This window comes from Strix uralensis, chromosome 12 (genome assembly GCF_047716275.1).
Source record: "Strix uralensis isolate ZFMK-TIS-50842 chromosome 12, bStrUra1, whole genome shotgun sequence".
NCBI lineage: Eukaryota > Metazoa > Chordata > Aves > Strigiformes > Strigidae > Strix > Strix uralensis.
This window is the reverse complement of record NC_133983.1, coordinates 4,958,422-4,981,761: the sequence shown is the minus strand read 5'-3', so window position 1 is coordinate 4,981,761 and position 23,340 is coordinate 4,958,422. Positions and strand designations below refer to the sequence as shown.

Here is a 23,340-nt window from a genome sequence, read left to right as displayed (position 1 = left end):
GCGTGGTCATGTTCCCGAATTGCTGTTAATCTGCAAATGTCCCATTGTCAAGTCATTCTTTGTGGAGGAAGAGCTGGATTGCCCTTCTAACAAAACAGCACTTAGAAATAGTTACACCAACTGGATTAATAGCAGGGTATCATCAGCTGTAATGCAACGCTGAGGGACTCTTCAGTGTGTCAGGGTTCCTCCTGTTTGTTGGTGTAAGTGACAATAGGACCAGGCACTCAATGTGAAAACCACCTTGCAAAGGCAAAGAGCTTCATTTACTTTGGTTTTGAATGTGAATGGCCCTGATCTCCCAAAAGGAGACAACAAAAGAAGTAACTAACTTACACTACTTGATTCATTAGCTGAAAGACCGTTATCTAAAGAGCCTGGGCTTGCAGAGCAGGAGGAATAGCAATTATGTGCTTTAGCAGGCTTTCCCTGGAGAAGAGTAAATTGGAAAGGTTTTCAGTGAAGTGTGAGGATATTCCCAGCTGCCAGCACAGCACAGAGATTTGTAAAAGAAATAAGGTTGGTTTGAATTGGGTACGGAAATGTCTCAAGTAAAATCTATAAGGCACTGGTTTCAAAAAAAGACACATATGTGTCAATCAAGGGCACAAATAAGAGCAATCAAACCGGTAAACGCTGACAAATGCAGTGCAGACTTCAAGACCAAAAGGCCTGTGCTCTGAGACACCCACAGCAGAAATGCCTTATCAGCAGAAGACCTGCCTTCTGGTTAACAGGAAGGTGGCAACAAGTTTACAGTAAGTCATACAGGCCATTCCTCTTTCTGTTAGCTCAGCAGGTAGCTGATAGCTCAGTATCTATCTTGATACTTCAAAACAATGTCAACAGACAGTGAGCTTGTCCAAAATTTACAGAGTGAAATAAAAGGCTGAGACAAAAAAAAAAAAAAAAATCACATCATAATAACTCACTCCTAAAGGGCATAGAAAATCTGTAGAAAACCTGCTTTGATGCTACCCAAGGGAACCCAAGAGATGTAGTGAGGACTTGACAGCTGTCATTCCTTGAACCTCATGTCATTGCACAAGTGATCCTGGCCTGACTATTTGGACATGTGCATTTTGGGGCCTTTGAGTACAGTGGTATGAGAGTGGCTGTGAGTGACTGAAATCAGTTTTCTTTAAATGTTTTACCCTTCCATAAGGTCTTTTGTTGCATTTTGTAACATTTAATTCCTACATCAGGATCAATGTTGCAATCAGTTTTACAGTCAGTCACCCTTGCAAGCCCTGCAGTTTGTTTTAGTAGGAGGTCATTTCAAGTCAACACTTGCATGGTGACTAAGCACCTGTCTTTGGGACAGCCCTTTGGGTTTGTTGGATGTTGACATCTTTCCACTCAGTGTAAATATACAAGGTGTGGCAGGTGCCTTGAAAAAGGCAAGTCTAGATTTAGACTTAGCCTTAGCTTCCATGAGTAATTTGTTGCATTTTCTTCCTCTGTCTTATTTCAGGAGGCAGATGTGTTCTCCTCCACGTCAATGCCAAGCCACCCCCATCATTTTTCTAAACTCCTGTCAATAGACTGTGTATCTGTTTTACCAGATTCTGCCTTCATGCACAGATCTTTTTGACATGTCTTTCTGCAGGAATTACAGACTGTTGAATACTGAATTCAGTGAGGCAAGAACAGCTTCAATTTTATACCTTACAGTGTGTATAGCTGGTAGGAGTTACCAAGTCAATGAGTAGTTTTCTGCTTCTACTTGTCTCTCATTCCCATGCCTTCCTTTGTGATATTGTTCATGCTAGTGTATTAACCATTCAAGGTAGGAATACTTCTGAAAATTAGTAGACACGCTGAGAGATGTAGGAAGCTGTGAAGCAGACACTGTAGTGCCCTTGTCGCAAAGTAATTCTATCAGAAACAGCTTTACCCTGCGCAGGAATTGATAACACCAGGCTCAGAAGGTGTGTGTCCACAGCAGGAGTTGATAGATATGTGAGTGAACCAAGGAAACCTTGTCTTGCTCATCAGCACAATCATGACTGATCATGAAATGTGATTACACTGGTTCTAAGCACCATTTTTTTTTCTTCTCCATTTAGTTTTTGCTTCTGTGGATACCCTTCTTCCTCCCCCTCCACAACCAGACACCCACCAAACAACGTGTACTTCAAACTGAGCACGTAACTCCTACTAACTGCTATTGCTGAAGCACAAATGCTTCTACCCCTTCTGGTTTTAAATTACTGTAATTACAAGTCTAGGTGTTCTTGTTACGTGTATAAAGGTCTAATGATTTTTTTTTTAGTATTGCCAAACGCCTGACCTCAGTGATACTCTGTACCAATTAGCCATCATGTTAGTCAGGTGTTGCCTGAAGCACAGCTATGCCCATAAGCTTTTCTATCAGATGTCCAGTCTCTTGGCGGTGTAATACTGAAATTCCAAACTCTGCCAAATATTTTTGGCTTTCCTTAAACCATTCTGACCACGCCCCTTACGTGCTATCTATTGTTATGCATAAATTTTGCGGCAAACGCCCCTGATTTCGCTTTTAGAAATCGTCACGATCACACAACTGTCGATGTAGTAACGTGAGACAAAGGTACTCCCGGCAGCACTCCTCCCTCCGTAACTGCGGGCCCAGAGGCCTCAGCCCGGGCCTGCGGGGAGCCCTACCTGTCCGCTCTGCCTCACACGGGCGGGGCCGGGGCTACGGCACGGCCCGCGGCAGCCGGGCGCCCCGGAAAGCCGGGGTGGTGCCGCCACTTTTATAGAGGTTTCAGCGGGGCTGGGCACCGAGCAGGGCCGTGGCGGCGGAGGGGCGGCGGGCGCTGAGGGGAGCGCGGGCTCCCGCCGGCAGAGCCTGAGGCGGCTGTCGCGCGGCGGCTCGGGCTCTCCGCAATCGGCTGCTGACGCCTGCGGGGGCGGGGCCGGCTGAGGGGGCGGGGCCGGCCGGGCTGCGCGGGGCGGGGCGGGCCCTTTTCTGGCGGGGCCGGGCGGCGGGGCCGCACTCCGCTGGCGGCCGCGGCAGCCCCGGCGCAGCGACGCGTCCGGCGCGGGGTGGTGGCGGTGGCTCCCGGCCCGGGGTTATGCGCTGGGGTGATGGTCTCGCCGGCCGGCGCTAGGCTCCTCCCGCGCTGGGGAGGGAGCCCCGTCCTCAGCCTCCCTCTCCTCCTCCTGCTGCTGCTGCTCTGCCCCGGCGGCGGGTGCCTGCCGCGCCGCCGGCCCGCGGGGCCGCCCGTGGTGCTGGGTAAGAGCCGGGGGGCGGCGGTGCGTGCGTTTGGCGCCGCGGGAGCGGGGCAGCCCTCCGCTGTCTCTGCTGTCGCGCCCCTGGCAGGGAGGCGGCGGGAGGCCCGGGGCGCGGTGGGCACAGCCGCGGGGGTCTGCGCCCCGCCCGGCCGCCGCCGCTGCCCGGGGTCTCCGGGATGCTTCGCCGAGAAACCCCGCTTGGTGAGCGCCCCGGCTGCTGCTGGTACCGGGGGGCGCCGGCGCTGGGCATGGAGCGTCTTCGCCGTAACGCTGCCCCGGCACTGACGGCCCGTCCCTGGCCCGGCCGCAACAGCGAAAAATCCAGGCCCGGGTCGGGGGGGGCCGGGCACCTCGCACCCCGGAGGGGCGCGGGCCTGCGGGAAACGCTGGGTTGCCGTTCCTTGCCAGTGGGCGTGGGGGAAGCGAGGCTCGCTGAAATACACTTTTAGTTCATTAACTAAAACAAGGCTCGCTGAAATACATTTTTAGCTCACTAACTAAAACTAGACCCTTGCTTACCAAGTTTTTACTCCGTATGAATAAAAGAGGTTGGAATCAGATGCGGAAAGGGGAGTGACTGGGTGTTACAGCAGTCAAACTACAAGTAGTCAAAAAATAAGACTTATTTCATCACACAACATAGAAAATGAATACAGGTTACTGGCCTGTGGTTTCACCTGTTAGCACAGAATAGCTTGTAACAAATAAGGGGAAAGTATTCATATAATAGTTACTAAGTAACATGTTAGATGCTTTTAGTGTCTATTGATAAGAACAGTAAATAAATTTTAAATGCTTTAATAACTTGCCTACTGAAATTGTAGTTCTTAAGCATTCCAATACCCTAAGTGCATTTGGTGATATTAATGTCAGTAGTCAGTCCTGTGAATGTATTCACTGTGTTCCATGTTCTTATTACGCGGTTACCCTTTGTGATAAAGGGGGAAGAAAAAGTGAGGAAACTGGAAAAATACTGGGAAAAGGATAACCAGTGGTATGTTGTTCAGTTTAAGCTCCATTTATAATAATGTAGGCTCTGCTGTTGACTTTATTATTACTGTTACAGACCTCTGACATAAAAGGGCAAACACTAAACAAGAACTTTTTTAAAGTGTACCTCGGGACCACCATGTACAAATTCGCAGTTCTTAATAGATGGAGGAACTAATGTGAGAGGATGTAGATTTGGAAGTGGAAACTGCAAAAGGATGGCCTAAGAGGCTGGAGTAGAAACGTGAACAAAAGTTTGTTGAGTTCTGTCTGTGGAGGTTAGAAGCAATCTTTCATCCCACCTCTCAACTCTAATGCTGGGTTTTAGCAATGAGCTTTGGCACTTACTCCAGTGCAAGCTTCTCGATGAGAAAGGTGATAGTGTTTTAGTTACTGATCCAATATTCATCTCTAGCTATGAAAGAAAGAAGATTTAAAAGCAATGGGGATAGAGATACTGATTATAGAAGCATGGAGTTACTACTGATGGATCTACTGTAAGTATATATGTTACCTAAGGATGCTTCTAAAAACTATGGCTGACCTACATTTTGTTTTCCTAAGAGACCTTCTGGTAAATACTGCATGGCTGAGCACACACATACATCAGTGAGTAGTTTAAAACACACACTTTCTTGCTGTTAAAGTTAATTTTCATCAAATGCTACAGAACTTGCATCGCTTACTATTCTAGTCAGTGTCTGTTTTCAAAGGTGCTGTTTTCTGCTGTCCAGTCCTGACCTGTGAAGATTCATTGGGTTTTAACATAAATAATTTTTCTGAGTTATTTGTATGTTTGAGAAAGTAGGCACTCTTAGGGAGTGATTTGCTGTAACTTCTTATTGTAAAATACCATGGTTTTTTGATGTATAGAAATGACTGTCATTGTAAAAACACCTGCACTAAGAGCTTAGCTTCAGTTAGCCATGACATGGGCAGTGAAGGTCAAACAAATAAAGGAGAGGAAGGAGTGACTGTCGGTCACTCACTGGTTCTGTATGAAATGTTCTCATCTTGATTCTAGTTAACTTTTCATGACCTTTTCTTCACCCTTCTTGCGTATGTGACACGTTAAGATAAGCTTTTTAGGAATTACTATGATGAGGATGGTAGCAGGGTTTAGGAGAATCATTTAGGGAGGCATTCTAAGTGCTGGTTTAACACAGGTGTTTGGGAGAGGGGAGAAAAACACACATTGCCCTGGAATCACAAATGTTAAAGAGGATTGAGAGGTGTATGTAAGGCTGCATTATACAGGCCTATACAAGCCTGAGATGGTTTTAGAGCCCATATGAGAGGGGGATGCAGAGTTGATCCTCCTGATTTATCAGGCTGGCATCTAGACCCTTAATTCCTCATTTGTGTTCAGTTTTATCTCTGAGTAAATGTCTCATGAGCTAAGCATTCACTCTTGGTCTCTTTGGAAGTTAAAACTCTTAAGTTGAAAGGGAAGTTAACAAGATTAATCCTATTCTGTGTATGGCAAGTTGGCCATCTGATCTTAAGGAATAAAGAAAGAAGGAATGTTGTTTAAAGGAATGTTGTCAACATAATGATCACTTCATAAAGGTGTTAGACAATGTTCAATGGTCACAAGATGCAGGATAACTTGTTCTCATTTTTTTTTGTGTAATAACCCCACTTGAAGTTGCAACCTGCACTTACCCAAGTAACGGAGGAGGAAGTAGAGCAGTAGTTTGCAAATATGGGGCGTTGCTGGTATATGGGTAACTTCGTTGTGCTCCCCAGGTACTAATAAAAATACTGCTTCTTGAATACAGCCTTGTAACTATTGGCTGTAGTTGTGGTGACAACAGATCTCAGATTTGTAGAGCCCCCTAACTGGCTCAGGTGAGGTGTGGTTCTGTGAAACATCTAAGCCAATCTTACAGCTCATTAGTGCTCCCACAGCTTTCCTTGTGCCTGCTTATTGGCCACTTTGTGGAGTCATTTGTCTTGCTAGAGCATGAGAAAAGTAACCTGTTGAGGAAGAATTGATTAATTTTGTAGTTGAATGACGTTAATGGAGGAGCTGGCACAAGGAATGTGGAGAGTGGCACCGCTCCACTTGGATTAGGATGTTTTTTTAAACTGGTCTGTGCATCAGCAAATGGTGCCTTAGTAGCAGGAGCTACTACGCTGAACACCATGTTTGTGCATACCAAGGGACCAGACTGACATGGGTAGTAACTGACAGCAAAATACTGCAATGCAATTGCTCAGTTTTCTATGAGATTTAAATAACAAAGCATCAAAGGGTATTCTATAATAGTGCTACTAGAAAAGAAGAAACACGAGGTAAAAGTCAAAACCTTATTTCCAGAGTCCTGCCTGAAGGCTTGATATCAAAGAGACAATGCTTATTAAAATGTAAGGTCTTGGAGTTCCTCTCTCAAGCATTCCTGGGGAAAAGGAGACTACTTAAGATACTGCATTGCTTTCATGCTTTTTTTTTTTTTTGAGTTTCCTGTTCAGCCAGGACCATAGATTCATAACAGGAAAATCTCCTTTAAGAACCAGGACAACTTACTGAATACCTCTACTCTACTGACAATATCTACTAAATATAGATTATATATATGTTCTGTGCAAGTACTTCTGGCAATTACGGTATTTTTGCACTTCTCTTATCAGTTTGGTTATATATTCAACACTTGTCTTCTAATGCTTGCAATATGAAGTTCCTTTATTTTGGGGCTGTTCTTCCTCCTTCATTTTCTCATATAGTCCATCAATAATCACTGCATACTATCTCATGTCTTATCAATTTTGGGAGCTGATAACCTGTCCTTATAAGATCAGTGGCGGATTCTCTGAACTCTTTACCTGTTAGAGCTGACTCAACACAATTACTATATCAATGTTCTGATACCTTCTGCAAACAATTTGTTAGGTACTTGGCTAAAGTTTTCTAGAAAGACACCTAAATTAAGTTTGTTAATAATTGATTTACATGCAAACGAGGTTTGCCTGTGAATTCCTGCTGACTGCTAATTGAGGTGTGCATGTTTGTATGGTCAGTTGGCTAGATATCAGGAGTGATTTAAATGTTTATGCCTCATGTGATCTGAGGTATCTATAAGTATCATGTGAGATGTTGTTTGCTTTCTTGTTCCTAATTTTAAACACAAGCCTTTTCTGTGGCAGTCTGTCATTGAGCCTGTGAGCCATGTTGAGACATTCTCCTTGGAGAACTGTGGTCAGAGTTTAAAATTAATTTTCCAGAAAACTTGGTTCATTTTGAAGGAAGGCTAATTTATAGAACCAAGAAGATGACAAGTATTTAAGGAAATTATACCAATTAAAAATTCATGATAGTTGATATATATCCAAAGGTGTTTGCATTTCAGATAAAAGTAGTAAAAAAAGTATCAACTGATGGCCTCTTTGCCACACAAACAATAGCTTCCCCCCCCTTGTTATTATATAGGTACTATTTTTTTTCCAAATGAAATTTAAGATCCCCCTATTCATGGCTCTTGTTGAAGATCCTTTTCTCTTTGATTCATGAGCAGTATTAAGGCAAGTCACTTTCCAGGGTGCAATTTGATTAATGTCTTTGGCTGCAAACTGTGAATTGGTCATTAAGACTTAAGGATAGTGATAGACAGGAGTATCAGTGTATCCTAAAACTAGTTATTGTAGTTCCCAGACTTGAAAAAGTCTGTAACCTCTTTTAAACTCTCAAACGAAATTTGTAATTGCACTTTCTGTAAAGTTTAATCACACAAGAACACATCCCAGAAGGAGATTTAGTTTTGACAGGTCAGCTGAGACAAAAAAACCCAGCCAAGGATACCATAATAGTGGAAGTGAATTGGGCTTATCGCTGTATTAGAATGAGTTCTGTTGGGATTACTATCTTTGTGAAAAATGAGCATATGCTAGAACTGACAGATCATCAAATTTGATGGAAACACTTTTTTTCTGTGGAATATGAATTCTCATATTTCCAAATGTTGCAGTTCAAAAGTCAGTACATGTTTTGCAGAACTGCAAATTAGGGAAGCAAGGGTACTGCTTGAGATCTTTTCTTGGACATCCAGTCTTATCTAGTGCTGATGTATTCTGCAGAACTTCACTTGCCAGTTAATTTCTACATTTATGGGGCCTGTCTGCAGGCTTTAAAAAGTAAGAACTCTTTATAATGTTTCCAGGAAAATGGCTTAGAAACTACAGATATTGGTAGATGAGAGGATAAGGAGAAAAATTGCTTACAGATTACTCTGCTCAGAGATGCTTTGTGTGCATGGTCTGAAAGCAAAGGGAAATGTGTTTTTTTTCTACTGCTTTCAAATGCCATCACAGAAAATTCAGAAAGGTATGTCTTTATCTTAAAGAATTAATCTTCAGTGTGATCTTTTTTAACCTGTTACTTATCAAAAAGCCACTAAGTAGTTCTCCAGCAGAAATGTAAATCATTAACACTGTTAAATTGTGTGGGGTGAGGATTGAAGATCTTGCATGTTTCCTTCCATAATCTGAAAAATCAAAATTTGCATTTTGTTCCCTATAGCTTCATTGTGAACTCTCTTCAGTTTGCATAATATACTTTAGAAAATAAAACACTCGTTGTAAATTACAGTGATTAGCAGTTTAACTGTTAATTGGAAATGTAAACCTGAAAAAAACTTTTTTGGTTAATCCCTGCTTTATAAACAAATAGGCATCACACCTGTATGTGAAACTTTATTTTTCAAGTTCAGTATTATGTCTTGGCACAGGTGAAACTTGCCCCTTATCTTTTGTTTAGAATTACATAAAATTACCACTTTTCAACTTGTTCCTTATTATCCTTTGAGTAAAAATTAGTATGTAATGTTTCTCATCTTCTGCTCTGAATTGGACACAGGAACACAGCCTCTATCCTCAAGAAGCTTGAGGATAAAATACCTTAACCAAATTAAACTTGCAGTTAATCTAAGATCACTCCATTATGTCCAAGTGAGACTTTGTACAGTTTCCTGCTTTCCGTACTCTTCTTGATAAATGTATCTTGATTATAATCTTAAACTTCTTCAGTTCTTCTTCAGTCTTCCTACTCTGAGTGGGAGTCCTTATGATTATTTGAGTGCTGTTTGGAAACCTCAGTAAGTTCTTAAAACTCTGATACTTCAGGTGTTTGTCTAAGTCTTTGAAAAGTGTCTTTGGAAGAACTTGATTTTTACCCAAGGAAACGAGATTCCAGGGTAGGACAGAATGTCACTTTTTAATTTTGTTTTGCATTGAAACTGAAGACAAAATCAACCTGTTCTGTCCTTGGCAGGTTTGCTGCTGAAACTGGCCAGCCATGAATGATTGATATAAATAGAATTACATTCTGTTCCTTTTCTAATTAAAAGCACTGATACAGCACAGGCACGAGACTGTGGAATAAGCTGTTGCCTTATAGTTCTATAAGCAATAACTAAACAGCGTTTTGTGAGGTTTCGAGACTGAACTTCAGTAAACTCTTTCTAGGGTGTGATGCAATACTGTAATCTTCCTTGCTATGCTTTCCAGTATATCGGAGTCCTTGAAATATGACCTGAAATAAACTGTGGTCAGCTACTGGGTCTTTTAACATTTCACTTAAGATTACAAAAATAAAACCACTAAAATCCTAATGAGAAAGTAGGGGTAGTTAATAAAGAAATCCTGAGGTATATCTTTTCTGGTGGGACATAATGTGCAGTGGTCGAAGGTTGTAAGAGTAGCTGTCCAGGTCTATAGTCTGAAGTTCTGTCCTTTTTTTTTTTAGTTTGCAATAAGTGTTTCTCTGAAAGCACATCTGGCTTTCCAGTTAAGTCAGGTGTTCCGCTAAAAGATATTATCTCTTTCTTTAAGCCACTGCTGAGTATCAGTGTTTTACAAAACTTAAACTGTTTTGATGAAATAATTGCCTGAAGTGGCCACAAAAACCCAACAGTAAGGGTAGGCCTGCATTAAAAAACTTCAAAATTAAACATTGACAAGTAAACAGGATACAGTTATACACCCCCCAGAAAGGCTGGGGTGTGTGGAGCTGAAAGGGGTGGGGGGACCCTTAAGTGCTTAACTCCTAGATTTATCTAATACAGAGAAACATTTCAGTTATTGTAGTATCATTGCGTTTCTGGTTCTTGAGGGAAAAATGATTAAATATAACAATGTAAGAAGTTTCTCTGGAAACTTGTTGCTGAAAATTGTGAGAGCATTTTTTTAAGCTTAGTTCTAACTTAGAAATAATATTCTTGTCTCCATCTAGTGTTTAAAAGAAAGGAAAATAAAACTTCATCAAAGGAATACTGGCATTTAGTATGTGCCTTAAGAACAGTGAACTTCAGAGCAGATGCAAATACAAGACCCTTCCCTCCAAGTATTACTGATGTACTGTATCAAAAAAAGGGTGAAGATCAAAACTTGTTGCATCTAAACCTGAATGCAAAACACATGAAACTATGTATTTGGATTATTATGCTAGCTAACTAAATCCTGTGTAGCAAAAATGTGGTTGGAGGTGAAGAAGTGAAAATAAACATAAATGGAGCTGCTTTCACTTTTCACATTTTTTTAATGTCAAATTGATGGTTTGCAAGCAACTGTTTAAAGAGAACAGAGAGAGTTGCACGTGCAGCTGTAATACTCCGAAGAAAAAATTTTTTCAGAAAGATTCAGTTTGCACTTTAAAACAGATAACTTTGATAACATCTGAGACCATCTGTTTTTCATACCCATGGCCTAGTGTGACCTGTTCCTATATAGTCTACTCTTTGAAGTTATGAATTGTTGATCCAGAATTATTCTACATGGTGGCTCCCCAGCTCATGATTTTTGAAAATCCAAATATTTTCAGTGGAAAGTATGCATGCAGTACTTTGTTCTGATGTAATATTTTTTATCCAGTTACAGAACTTAATGGTATCTCTGGATGCAGCGATACTGCATATGAGGGCTACAGTATTAAGATGTGTATATTCTAATGTAAAATGTTATACGCTTTAATTTTAAGTGTCTTGTTTTTATATCTTTCAGTTCCGGGGGACTTGGGTAATCAGTTGGAAGCCAAGTTAGATAAGCCATCAGTAGTGCATTATCTCTGCTCTAAGAAGACAGACAGTTATTTTACGCTCTGGCTGAATTTAGAATTACTTCTGCCTGTTATCATTGACTGCTGGATTGATAATATCAGGTGAGACCACAAATGTTGCTCTTTGCAGTTATCTCCTTTCCTTAGACTGACATGCTTTGTACAGAATGGCCACCTTAAACTTTCTGTTCTGATTCAAGACCAGTGAGAGAAATGACTTGGAATTCTGCTAGGTAGAGTAACGGGATGGATCAGAAGATGTGGTGCTGTTGCATCTGAGGTAGCTGTTTATCTCTGATGAAAAACAGAGGTTCTCTTTTTTCCACTTTGTCTCCTACCTTACCTAGTGTTGGTCTGGGCACTTATCAGGCACTTCTGTAAGTTTATCTAAAGCAGAACATCTGCTGCTTTTTTGATGAGTTACTTAAGCTTTGATGAGGCAAGGGGGAAGGAGGTACATTGGGCAGCTCGGGGGGGACAGGCAGGAGGAATGTGAGCTTGCCCTTTTGCTGGCAGTGTGTCATTAGTGAGCAGTCTCACAGGCAGCTGAGACAGATGGGGTCCATCAAGGGCAGTCTGGAAATCTTTCCAGAATTATTTTGGTTTAAAACATTACCTAATTTAAAGCTTCCAGACTATTTAATCGTTCAGTCTGCTTCATTAATGTACCTGTAAAAAGTCATATAAATATCTCTCTGAAAACAATGAAATATTTAGCTTGTGCAATTTAAAAATATTGTACTGGCATGTTGCTCTTTTATGTGAATATACTGAGCTGTAGCGAAGTTGTACCTCTGCTTTAAGTCTTGCTTTATATGCCTTACACAGGTTAGGGCGACTTGGTGTGTGAAGATTTGAGTATCAGTTAAGATTCTAAGACTTCATCTAGGGGTAAAAACTTGCATTCAAAACCAGCAATTGTATTGATATAGTATTAAGAAAAAACAAAAAAACCACCCCAACAACAATAATTAAAAACCCAACCCTGACCCAGTGCTCCAGATCCTTTGTATTTCAAATTGATTTGAAAAGTATCTACAAAACACTCAATACCTCTGTGTTTCCTGAGGTTATTAGTCAAGAAATGTCAAGTACTCCCTTATTCTGGTATAGATGTTCTAGTTAAGCAGAAATGAATTACTTTTATCTAGGAGAATTTTTCTGATATCTGATTTTACAGGTATTTTATCTTCTACTGCCACATTCTTATGTTCTTGATGAGTTTTCTCCATTGTGTGGCTTGATGCAAAGTGAAATGGAATAGAACTATATAAAGTAGCTTATTCTAAAGTTGAAGTTCAGCCACAATTCTGTATACTTGGTTTTATAGAGAAGATAAGTCTCAGATTCTACATGTAAAGCATGAAACTAATTAAAATAATTGTTTGATTGTATAAACTTTTAGCCATTAGAGTACTCTTACCATGTCTGCCTATTTGTGGTGGGGTTTTTTTGTTCTTCTGGATAATAGTACTTAAAGTTCTTGTTACTGCACTCAGACTGTAAGAGTAGATGAGAGCTGTCATGTGGTAATGTGACATGTTTCATGTTTTTCTCTCGCCTTCTTTTTTCCCCCCAGGCTGGTATATAATCGAACAAGTAAGATTACAGAACCACCAGATGGAGTGGATATCAGAGTCCCAGGTTTTGGGCAGACATTTTCCCTGGAATTCCTTGACCCAAGTAAAAGGAGCGTTGGTATGTACAAGCCGTGTCTGAAGTGCTTTGTCACTTGTAGGATTTTTCCAGTGTGTCTTTACACAACGAGCTACTGAAATGTGATTTCAAATTACAATTCTAATTAGAAGTAGAAAAACTTTTTTGTTTGCATTGCATTGTATTATTTTGTCTGTTTGACCTGATACATTGAGACAAGAAGATTGCATGTCTTCTGGTAGTCTTGTGCCAAATTTAAGTTCTCTGGATGAAACCTGAGTAGGCACTTTGAAAATGAGATGGGTTGAGCAGAAAAATCTGTGACTGGAGCTTGACAAACAAAACCAAAATAAAAATACTTAATTTTAGCTTGGTTCTGAGTAAGATGTTCTTTGGCCTTAGGAGTGAGTTAATGGGCTTGGGAGATATGATACCATACTCTGTAGTTCCCTGTCTTTTGTTGATGTCAGAATAATTATATAATTATGTGTGTGCTGCAAAAGATTTCTGCTTTAATGTGTTTGCAGGTGTGTTTTGTTTAGCGCTTTTGTAGAAGTCATCTTTCAGAAAACACCGAACCTGAAGCTTTTGAGAGTTGTTGTTAGCTGTGGCTGAAGTCTTAACTAATTTAATAGTAATGCAATGAGCTTCACATGCTTTGTAGCATGGATTTCTTTAGGGAGCAAGCTCCAAAAGGGCAGTAATGGACTTAATGATCTTCACTGATTCTTATAACTAGAACTATGCCATTTTTAAAAATGCCTCTGTTCACTTCAGGGGCTATATGATAAGTATTCAAGACTGAGTGAGGTTCTGCTCAAAACTTAAATATGACTGTGATATTCAATAGGATGTTTTGACAGTTTTTCAAACTGTTACTAGATGCATTTAATTGTGGTGATACTTAATGCCTATGTCTCAAAGCTTGTAATATGTAAGATCTTTCAATATATAACATTAGCCAGTCTGCAAATGTTTCCCTTCTTTGCTATTAGAGCATTATGTTTAGTCACTTAAGTCTTAGTCCACTACCTGATAGATAAAAAGCTTTGGGGTAGTTTCCAGAATTTTGCCCTGGGGTACACTGTAAGCATTTGCTGCCACTATTAATGTTGAAGTCTAGGCCAACTTTATGAATGTATTTTATACCTTACCTGAAGCTAATTTGTAATCAACAAAAGCTAGGACTCCAATGTAGTAATTTTTGAGGTGTATTCTGTACAGGTCAAGGGTAAGACACATTTCTGCTGAGGAAACTTATCTGTTCTGTGTATGCCATGTTTTGTTGCCACATTTGTTTGATAGATCAGCCAACTAATAAGAGCTTTTAATAATGGTATTCCCTCACTTTTGGGGGACAGTGAGCATAGCTCATCTTGTTTAATATGCAGCTTTCTAGATTGTCAAAGATTAAGACTACAGTTTTAATGTCTGTATATATGGTATCAGAGATAATGCCTCCAGACTTAGTTTGTTTTGTGATGGTGTCTGACAGCTGCTTCTAATGCTAATGTTTTCACTGTTCTGTTTCTCTTATTTGTTGTCTACAGGCAGTTACTTTTATATGCTGGTGCAGAGTCTGGTAGATTGGGGCTACAAACGTGATGAAGATGTAAGAGGAGCACCTTATGACTGGCGAAAGGCACCAAGTAATTAACATATTGTTACTTGAACAAAATTTTGACACTTCCAACCAGCAAATAATGTTTTGTGTCTCTTCTCCCATTCCATCTGTACAATTAAACTTAATTTTGACTAGTTCTTGGGGCCTGAGTACCCCCGGACTCAGATGAAAGCTCTGTGGTGTGGTTTCTTTTTTTGCTTTAAACAATTTGCTACTTAAGACTTGCTTAAAAACAACACACCACCAAAATGCATCTCCATAAAAACACCCACCCCTCCTGAGTAATACTGGAATTTCTCAGCTCTGCATTATTAATTTGACAGATGGTTTGAAAAAAAATAGCCTTTTAAAGACTTGTGTTGAAGTTCAGCATTCACAGTTAATAATTATAACTGTGTAACCTGTGTATGTTTACTTTAGATGAGAATGAAGACTATTTTGTGGCCCTCCGCAAGATGATAGAGTTAATGTATGAGCAGTATGGAAGTCCTGTTGTCTTAATTGCCCACAGTATGGGTAATATGTACACCCTCTACTTCCTCAACCATCAGACTCAGGATTGGAAAGACAAGTACATCAAGGATTATGTGTCATTAGGCGCTCCATGGGGAGGAGTGGCTAAAACTCTGCGTGTGCTGGCTTCAGGTAGGTAATTTGAGAGCTTGCAATGTATTTTGTTAGTTGTGCAAGGTACTAACTAGACTGTTAACTGTAAGACTGGGGGATCAGAGTTTAAGATACTATGAAGTTAAAAATAATCTTTTCATAAGTGATGGCAACTTGATGTTTCAAGCCCTGTGACCAGACTGTTATTCTTCATGTTCATGGGAGTGGACTGAATTTTGTTACATCCCTTAACCTGGAGCTGCATCCCCTCTTGACCTATCCTAACCTCTTTTCAGCAGATTGTTGTCTCATCTGCTGTTTGGCCTGGTGTCTTCTATTTCTGTCACTTCAGCCTCCAGCCTGATTGCTCTCTGTTCTGCAAAGCTAACAAGGACTCCAGAGCATTCAGTAGTTTTCTTTGATTAAGGATCACACAGCTGCTTGAGGTTAACATTAAGGGAAAATTGCACACATGGTGGTGAAGTGGTGCCCACTGCACAAATGCCTGTCAAAAGTTATAAGTCTAGATATAAAGAAAGTGAACCTTGGAGATCTTTGTTTTAGTATACTGGATATGCCTGAGACTAAAAAACCCAATACTGAATCAAGAAGCATAACAGCATAACATATTTTACTAAGTAACTGCAAATGACTGATGGAAAAAGTTCATTCACCCCATCATGTGATACCATAATTATTTCATGTGCTTTGACACTTATTTCATGATGTTTCTGGCTTGGTTTTTTAGCTTGTTTCTGACTTGTTAGCTTCGGATATCACTAAACAAAGCTGACATCAGAAACTGGACTTCATCAAAATGCAGAACATGCAGCAAGTGCCAGCCATGCATGGACAGATCAAAGAATGATTTGCTTAGCAAAGGCATTTGATTCTGAATAGTAGTGCACAACTCAGTTACTAATTGGAAAACTTAAACTGGATGTTCGTATCGAGTTATACGTTGTTAAATCTATTGCAATGGCACTTTAAAAATTGATTTATCTTTTCCCGCAAGCTTTGTCTGACACATTTGTGTGCAGGAAATGAGCAATGTTAATATCACCTTCATAAAACTCCACGTGATTACATAAAATTCCAGTCATAGATTTTTGTTGGAATAAACTTTTGTGCTTCATATCTTGTTTATCCTTTATAATGCATCTCATCCAAAGTGGCTAGCTATACAAATGCATAATGAATAGTTCAGTTTCTACTAAATGTAATCATCTCTTAATCTGTATGTCTGTACACTATACTCTGTGTTTTGGAGCAGAAATTTAAAAATCATGTAGGAAAGTTAAATAGGCAGAACATAATATGAGAACGCACATTTTTAGGCTAGTTCTGTCTCTAATATCTGTAGTAAATCACCACCATCAGGCATTAACACTTGGATTACATGAGTCTATTAAAGCGTTTCTAAAATTGACACTATCAGGGTGTTAATATCCAGAGAAATTGTTGCTTTAAAGAAAAATACTGTGTTGCTGCAGGAAAGACAAGGCAAGCTATGAATGCATTCTTTCTGCTTTCATTCCTGTTTATAATATGCTAATGGCTAGCAACTTCATGTCCCAAATCACAGATGTGTTATTAAAGTGGTAAACAGTACACAGGTGGAATTATTTTCTTTAAATCTAAACCTTCTCCTACTTATTTATGTGCTTTGCAGGATCACTACTTACATCATTACAATTCCAGTGCCAATAAAGTGAGGATGTTCTGCCCCCTACAGCAAGCAGACACCAAGTTCACAGTGGTGGTTTGGTTGATTAGGTTTTTGTCAGTTTGAGATGCTAGCTGTGTCTTCTTTAGACCTAATATTTTGTTCACTATTATGTCACTGAGTGTTGTGCCTGCTGACTTGAGCGTGGTCTTGGCCATAAAGTACTTCCACACTTCAGAGAAGTAAAGGATTTGATAAGCATATTGTAACAGTTCTGTAAGAGAAGGCTGGAATAGTAATGTTCTGTGTTTGATTATTCTACTGGAAATTTGTACACATTCCTTTCATTGTTCAATTCAGAACTAGAGCTTTCTTTGCTGAAAACTGCCAAGTAGTATTCAGTGGCTTAGTGGTGAGTGTGCACAGTTAAGTACTTATACCACACAACAATATGAAACACATTTCCCAGGACCTTTGTGATTCTTGCTGTGCTCTTGAGTTTCCTTTTTATCTGTTTCAGAGTTATATTAGCAATGTCTCCATATAGTCCTCCTAAAGATGGTGTTAAAGACTGTGCTTTAGGTCTCCTTGCTGAAGCAATAGTGCCACCTTATGGAACAGAAAAATATACTTCGGTGTTATTTCAAGAATAGCAGTTTTGGTTTTGGTATTTCAGTTTTTATGGTGTGGTTGATGTGGATCACTACATGCTGTAACCACTTGGACCTAATAATGGAAAATCTGATTCAAGGTTCAGCTGATGAGAATTGAGGTGTGCCAGCCATTGTGAATAATAGGTCTGATCAGACAGTCACCATGAAAATAAACTCAGATCTGTCTCAGAGCTTTTTTTTTCCAAAAAATCATTTCTAGTAATCACTATATCTGCCACTTATGCAAGAACAATGGTTAAAATGAAGAAAGGTGCATATAAATTGTAACTTAGTCATGTGGTAGTTTGAGCCATCTTTGGAACAAACTACTAAAAAACCAATGGACTCAATGTCTACAAAAAATTCTTGAAATGTTTTGGCCAAACACTAGTTCTGTAATAAGAGTAAGTCTCAATTTGGTAAAATGTAACAATTTTGTGGTTTATTGGGTATCGGATAGCTAGAGCTTATTATCAATAAAGGTCTTAAACTCTCTAGATTTATATTATTAAGAAAATATAATGCCTAGGAAAAGCTTGGCCAGCTGAAAACATTTCCCATGTATCGTAGTTATCAACTGGTCTTTTGAGAATTGTTGGTTTTGTCAGTCTGTCCTGTCCATCCATCCATGTGTGTTGTTCATCGTGTGTGTGTCCCCTCCCCAGCAAAGATGTAGTTTAGGTTACCAGAGTTGCTAGAAAATATTAGTGCTACATTAGAGAAAACCTATGTTCTGAGCAACACAAGTATTTAAGCAGTCTTGAAGTGCTGACTGGAAGGAAAGGTAGTAATACTGACAACTTTCTGTGGTTCCCACCAGAAGCTAACAAGCTCTAACTCTTCTTTTTTGAAGTACTATGCAAAGAGTGACTTGGTCATTGAGTGCAGCATTCTTTCTTGATAGCATAAGCAGAGACAGTAATACTTGCTTGGCTTCTGTTTCCTTTTATGACAGTTATCTTTTTAGGTAACTATTAAGAGTCTGCTATTTACTTTCAATTGTAGGCATGTTCTGGTAGGCTTTGTTACAAAGGGAGTGTATAAACTGGTAAAACACTAGGCCAAATAGTAAATAAACCATATAGTAACCTTTATAACTATACTGAATGAAATACTGCTACTCTGCTTATTTTGAATGTGCAAAACTTTAAACATTTTGTTAAGCCTATAAAGTCTCTTCATGAGTTCTTACATGTGTGTGGATAGTAGCATTTATCTGTTCTTTCAGAAAAACATGATCGAGGTACAAGAATCACTTTAAAACGCACTTCCAGAAGTGCATTTAAGACAAAACTTGCAAATGGTATAAATAATGCCTAATAATAAAGCTGATTTCTTACTTTGCTCATACAGGAAATATTTTCTCCTTTAAAAAGGAACTTACTGGAAAGGCTGCAGTGTTCTTGGCTTGTCTGTCATTCATTCATTAACTTGTATTTAAATTTGTAAATTATCAGAAGTTAGTTTGCACAAGTTAATCATCAAGACAATCATAAATGATGAAAAATTTCTCAAACTGTTACTGTAAGCAAAGGGAATAATCTTTTTATTCATGTTATCACTGTGAGTGGTAGTAATTGCAGGTGGTCGAGATTCATGTTTTGCTTTGTGTATAATGAAATTCTACTTTTTTTTAAGGTGACAATAATAGAATACCTGTTATCAGTTCACTCAAGATTAGAGACCAGCAGAGATCAGCCGTTTCCACAAATTGGATGCTCCCCTACAACTACACATGGCCTGCAGATAAAGTCTTTGTAAGCACACCTACAGCTAACTACACTCTTCAGGATTACCGAAAATTCTACAGGGACATCAATTTTGAAGATGGCTGGCTCATGAGACAAGACACTGAACCCCTGGTCTACCAGATGACACCACCTGGTGTGCGTATACACTGTCTTTATGGCACTGGCGTGGAAACACCTGATTCCTTCCATTATGAAAGTTTTCCTGACAAAGAACCCAAGATTCTTTACAGTGATGGGGACGGTACAGTAAACTTACAGAGTGCCTTGCAATGTCAGAAGTGGGTGGACATGCAAAAACAGGAAGTGGTGATATTTGAGCTTTCAGGAAATGAGCATATTCAAATGCTATCCAATGATACTACTATCTCCTATGTGAAAAAGCTGCTTTTTGATTTGTGATATCTTGTGTTGACAGTTATTTTCCTCACCTGTGATGCCTTTCCTTAAATATGGGAAAATGCCTTTTAATCCCTTGATATTTAGATATTTGGATTATTTATTTTTTTTTAAGGCTGTGTTCAAGAAGTTGTTTGGTGTCCTAAATGATCGTTTGTCTCTGATTTGTGTTTATGATGCTTCATGGTATCTTCACATTCTGCAAACTTGGTCAGATATGCATTTTGGTGCCTCTGGTGTTGTGTCCAATATTCACACAGACTTTTATTTGGAGATTATGCAGCCCCTTGCACATGCTACATAGAAACATAGATACCTGAGTTCCTTTGTGTGGTCTTTGCAGGGTTTGGAGTGGGAGGGCTAGGAAGGATTGCAATTTCAGGTGCCCATAAAACAAGGGAATGAAATTAATTTGGGAAGCACAGTAAACTCTTTAAAGGGTCTTGCATATTCTGATCCACAGTTCCCAGTACCTTAGTTTGTAAATGTGCATATCTACTAGGTAAGATAGGGAAGAGGTCTGCCTGGTGCTGTACTACCTTTGTCATAATCCAGCCTTTCTTTTATTACAGCTTTTGGGGGAAAAAGACAGATGTGTGAATTACTTGAAGCTTCTTATTAGGTACCTTTTCGGGGTTTTGTTAGAAGAAGAAGAAATTGTTTGCTCATCAACTTCTAGAACCTGGTTACATACAATCTGGAGTCTGAGGAATTCTCAGCTTGTCCTTTATTTATAAATGAAGGGAAGAAGCTAAACAGTGGTTGGTGCTTGCAATAACCATAGCTGTGTTGAGTAGTACATAAATTAAAGCTAACTGAATACTGGCAAACAATCTATACAGTACAGAATTGCATTTCTGGGTGAAAAATGATCTCCTGTAATGGAAATGATAATGGATGGTGGGCATTAATTCAAAAAGTAAAGTGAACTTCCTGAAATGGAGTAGGGAATGGAAGCCAGCATAATACAGTGTAAAGTATAAAGCTTGTTCTCAGTCAAATACTTAGGCTGTGATCCAGTTACTGACCAAGTAGTGATTGGAGCAACACTGCATTCAGCTGAAAAGGAACTTTGTATTTTAAGACTAAAATTCATTACCCATAGATTATAAGTTTCATTATTGCTGTTTCAAGAAGCTGGGATACACTGTTCCTTAAATGTTTCTATAAATTGCTGACCATGCAACTCCTAATTTCCTACAGTATTGTTTTACTCAATGTTTTTTTTAAAAATTCAACTCTGAACTCCACAGAAATGATAGTCTAAAGGCCATCGTATCTGCAACCTTGACTACCGAAGTTCCGTTGGAGAAATAGTTTCACTTGAAGATTTTCTTTTGCTTGCTTTAAAAACAGTCACCCAGTTAGACTGCACTTAGTTTTCTGAAAACACAATTTTGAATGCTTTCAAAATGCTAGGTCCTCTAAGAAAAATGTTTTAAGAGTTTCAGAAACTCATCAGAACTGTTGAGGATTCATTACTTAAGAAACTGAAGTTGTCTAAAGGGTAAAGTTTTTAACTGTTTTGGTAGCATGCATAAAATGTTTGCTGCCATTAGACGTATCAGTAAGATGTGTTGAAATGACAGGCTTGAGCTCATGTTACTGTAGAATGCAAACATTCTGGAACAGGAGGTAGGTTTAAGGCTTTAAGTTTTAATTCAGAAATGACTTGTAAATCCAGAACAGCTTGAACGAGGGTCATGGATAAGCTAAATATCTTCTTAGGTTTTAACTTCCGTATGTAGCTTTATTCTCCTCCTGCTTTTTCCCCTATTACTTTTGTTGAGGGTGAGTACACATTTTTCTGATTTTTAAAATGGAACATTTGTCTTGTTCTGGGTTGCCCAGGAACCTACAGTTCAGCAGCAATATTGCCTACACTTTTCCAGAGTAAGTACTGAGTTGCCCCAAGCCACTTGTAATTGGTAACTGTTGGAATGAAAAAAAAAAAACAAACCCCAGACCCCCAAACCAAAAAACAACAAAAATCCCACAAAAAAGTCCTTTAGTCAAGGTTTATGCAGGGCTGTCAGCTGGATAAGCTTCAGGCTTGTGTTCCAAGACTGCTCAAAGATGATAAAGCTCTTCCTGTGGTCTGACTCAATTTTTGAATGAATTGCTATGTTACTGGTTTATAACAGAAAGAAATTACAGAAACCAGTTCATCATAATCTCCATTTCTTGCTGAAGTAGAATGTCTGTTAATAAGCACTGGAATGAGTAGGGCTGGAGGCTGTATTGCAGGATACCAATGTGGGCATCAAGGGCTGAAAAAATGAGAAAATAACATAGGAAAACAGTTCTTAACCTAATCTGGAGAATGTTTCTAAGCTTCATTTAGATCCTTACCTATTAATCGGTGGCATTTTCAGTCTCATACCAAGACTAGCTTCAGGGTTTTTTCTGATTTGAAGTTCCAAAATACATGACTCAAATATGTTCTTTCTTTTTTTATTCTTTTTTTCATTTACTACTTTTAATACTATTTTTTGTGCCCCAAAAGGAAAAAAAAAAATTCTCTAATTTTGGAAACCTAGTACTGTGTTTCTGAGATCAGTTGACTATCTTTTAACCTAAAGATTTGTAAATCAGCTTTCCATTAGTAGACAGGCCCTAGAGTGTGTCTCTTTAAATAAACTTGTGATTAGTTAACCTGGTAAAATGAAGCTGAAAGTTTTTCAGGGCTGCTTTTGTTTTGTCACTATAAAGCCTTGTTGTGCAAGAACCTGAGTGTATCTGAGATCCTGTGTGTACCCGAGTTCTAAGTACTGTGCTAGAGCAAGCACAGTGCTTCTGGTGAGATTCTGATTGGATGTGATAGTTCTGCAGGCTATGGGTCTGTTTAATGTCTGGAAGTTGTGATTTTTTTTTTCCTACCAAATCATCTTCAGCCCCTTCATTTTCAGTTTCTTGCATATTAGGATGGAGTTCTCATTGAAAAGTGAATGCAGCAAGTAAACTACATTATTCTAGTTGTTGAAACTGAACCACTTCACTCAGCATGTTGAAGTGCTTACTCACTACAGCGTGTTCCTCTGCAAGGCCAGAGGATTTAGCATTACTGTTACAGGCCTGCTAGAGCCATGTGCACTTGAGCATTCTAGATTCTTGTGGGGAGAGAGGTCTGAAGAAATAAATCTTTGAGAGGAGAATGTGGCATTTCTGTAAGAGGAGTAACTCAGGTGCTTTGCCACACTGCACAGTTGAAATGTTTGAATTTACTGACATATCTTTGTTATACCTGATACATATTGATCGTGTCTCTCTTTCCATAACTTTTACTTGGTTTTATTCTTCCAGGATATTTTCAGAAACCAAAAACAGTCTTGAGGACCAAATGTGTTTCTTACTTTTGACAAAATGTATAGAAAATGCTGAAGAAGCTTTCAGCTGTCATTGTAATACTTCTGAAGAGGTTCAGAGTCACTATGTGATTCTGTTTAAAAACAGAAGGCTTCAATAACTAGCAATAATTGCAAAGGACTTGCAGACCAAAGGAAGGAATGTTTGGTATTAAGGTAGTTCTTGGAGCACAGTGTGTTCAAGGCCCTCTTAAATTCAGGGAATGTTTGGCAATGACTTTGCTGCTCTACACCTAACAGTATTTTGTATGGAACATATTCTGAGACCTAGCATTTTATATGCTCTTTTTGTGTATGAATGTGTTCAATAGATTTTGAATATTTTATTGTCAAACTTTGATAACATAATAAAGTTGATCTAATACA

General features: G+C 39.2%; 1 protein-coding gene across 1 annotated transcript; it reads left to right on the top strand.

Moving 5' to 3' along the window:
• Positions 1 to 2,973: 2,973 nt before the first annotated feature.
• On the top strand, positions 2,974 to 23,340 carry PLA2G15 (phospholipase A2 group XV). The gene is made up of 6 exons (XM_074881557.1): positions 2,974 to 3,220; positions 11,203 to 11,359; positions 12,837 to 12,955; positions 14,464 to 14,562; positions 14,958 to 15,182; positions 19,101 to 23,340. Exons 1-6 carry the CDS (start codon positions 3,073 to 3,075, stop codon positions 19,610 to 19,612), a joined length of 1,260 nt encoding a protein of 419 aa, XP_074737658.1. The 5' UTR covers positions 2,974 to 3,072; the 3' UTR covers positions 19,613 to 23,340.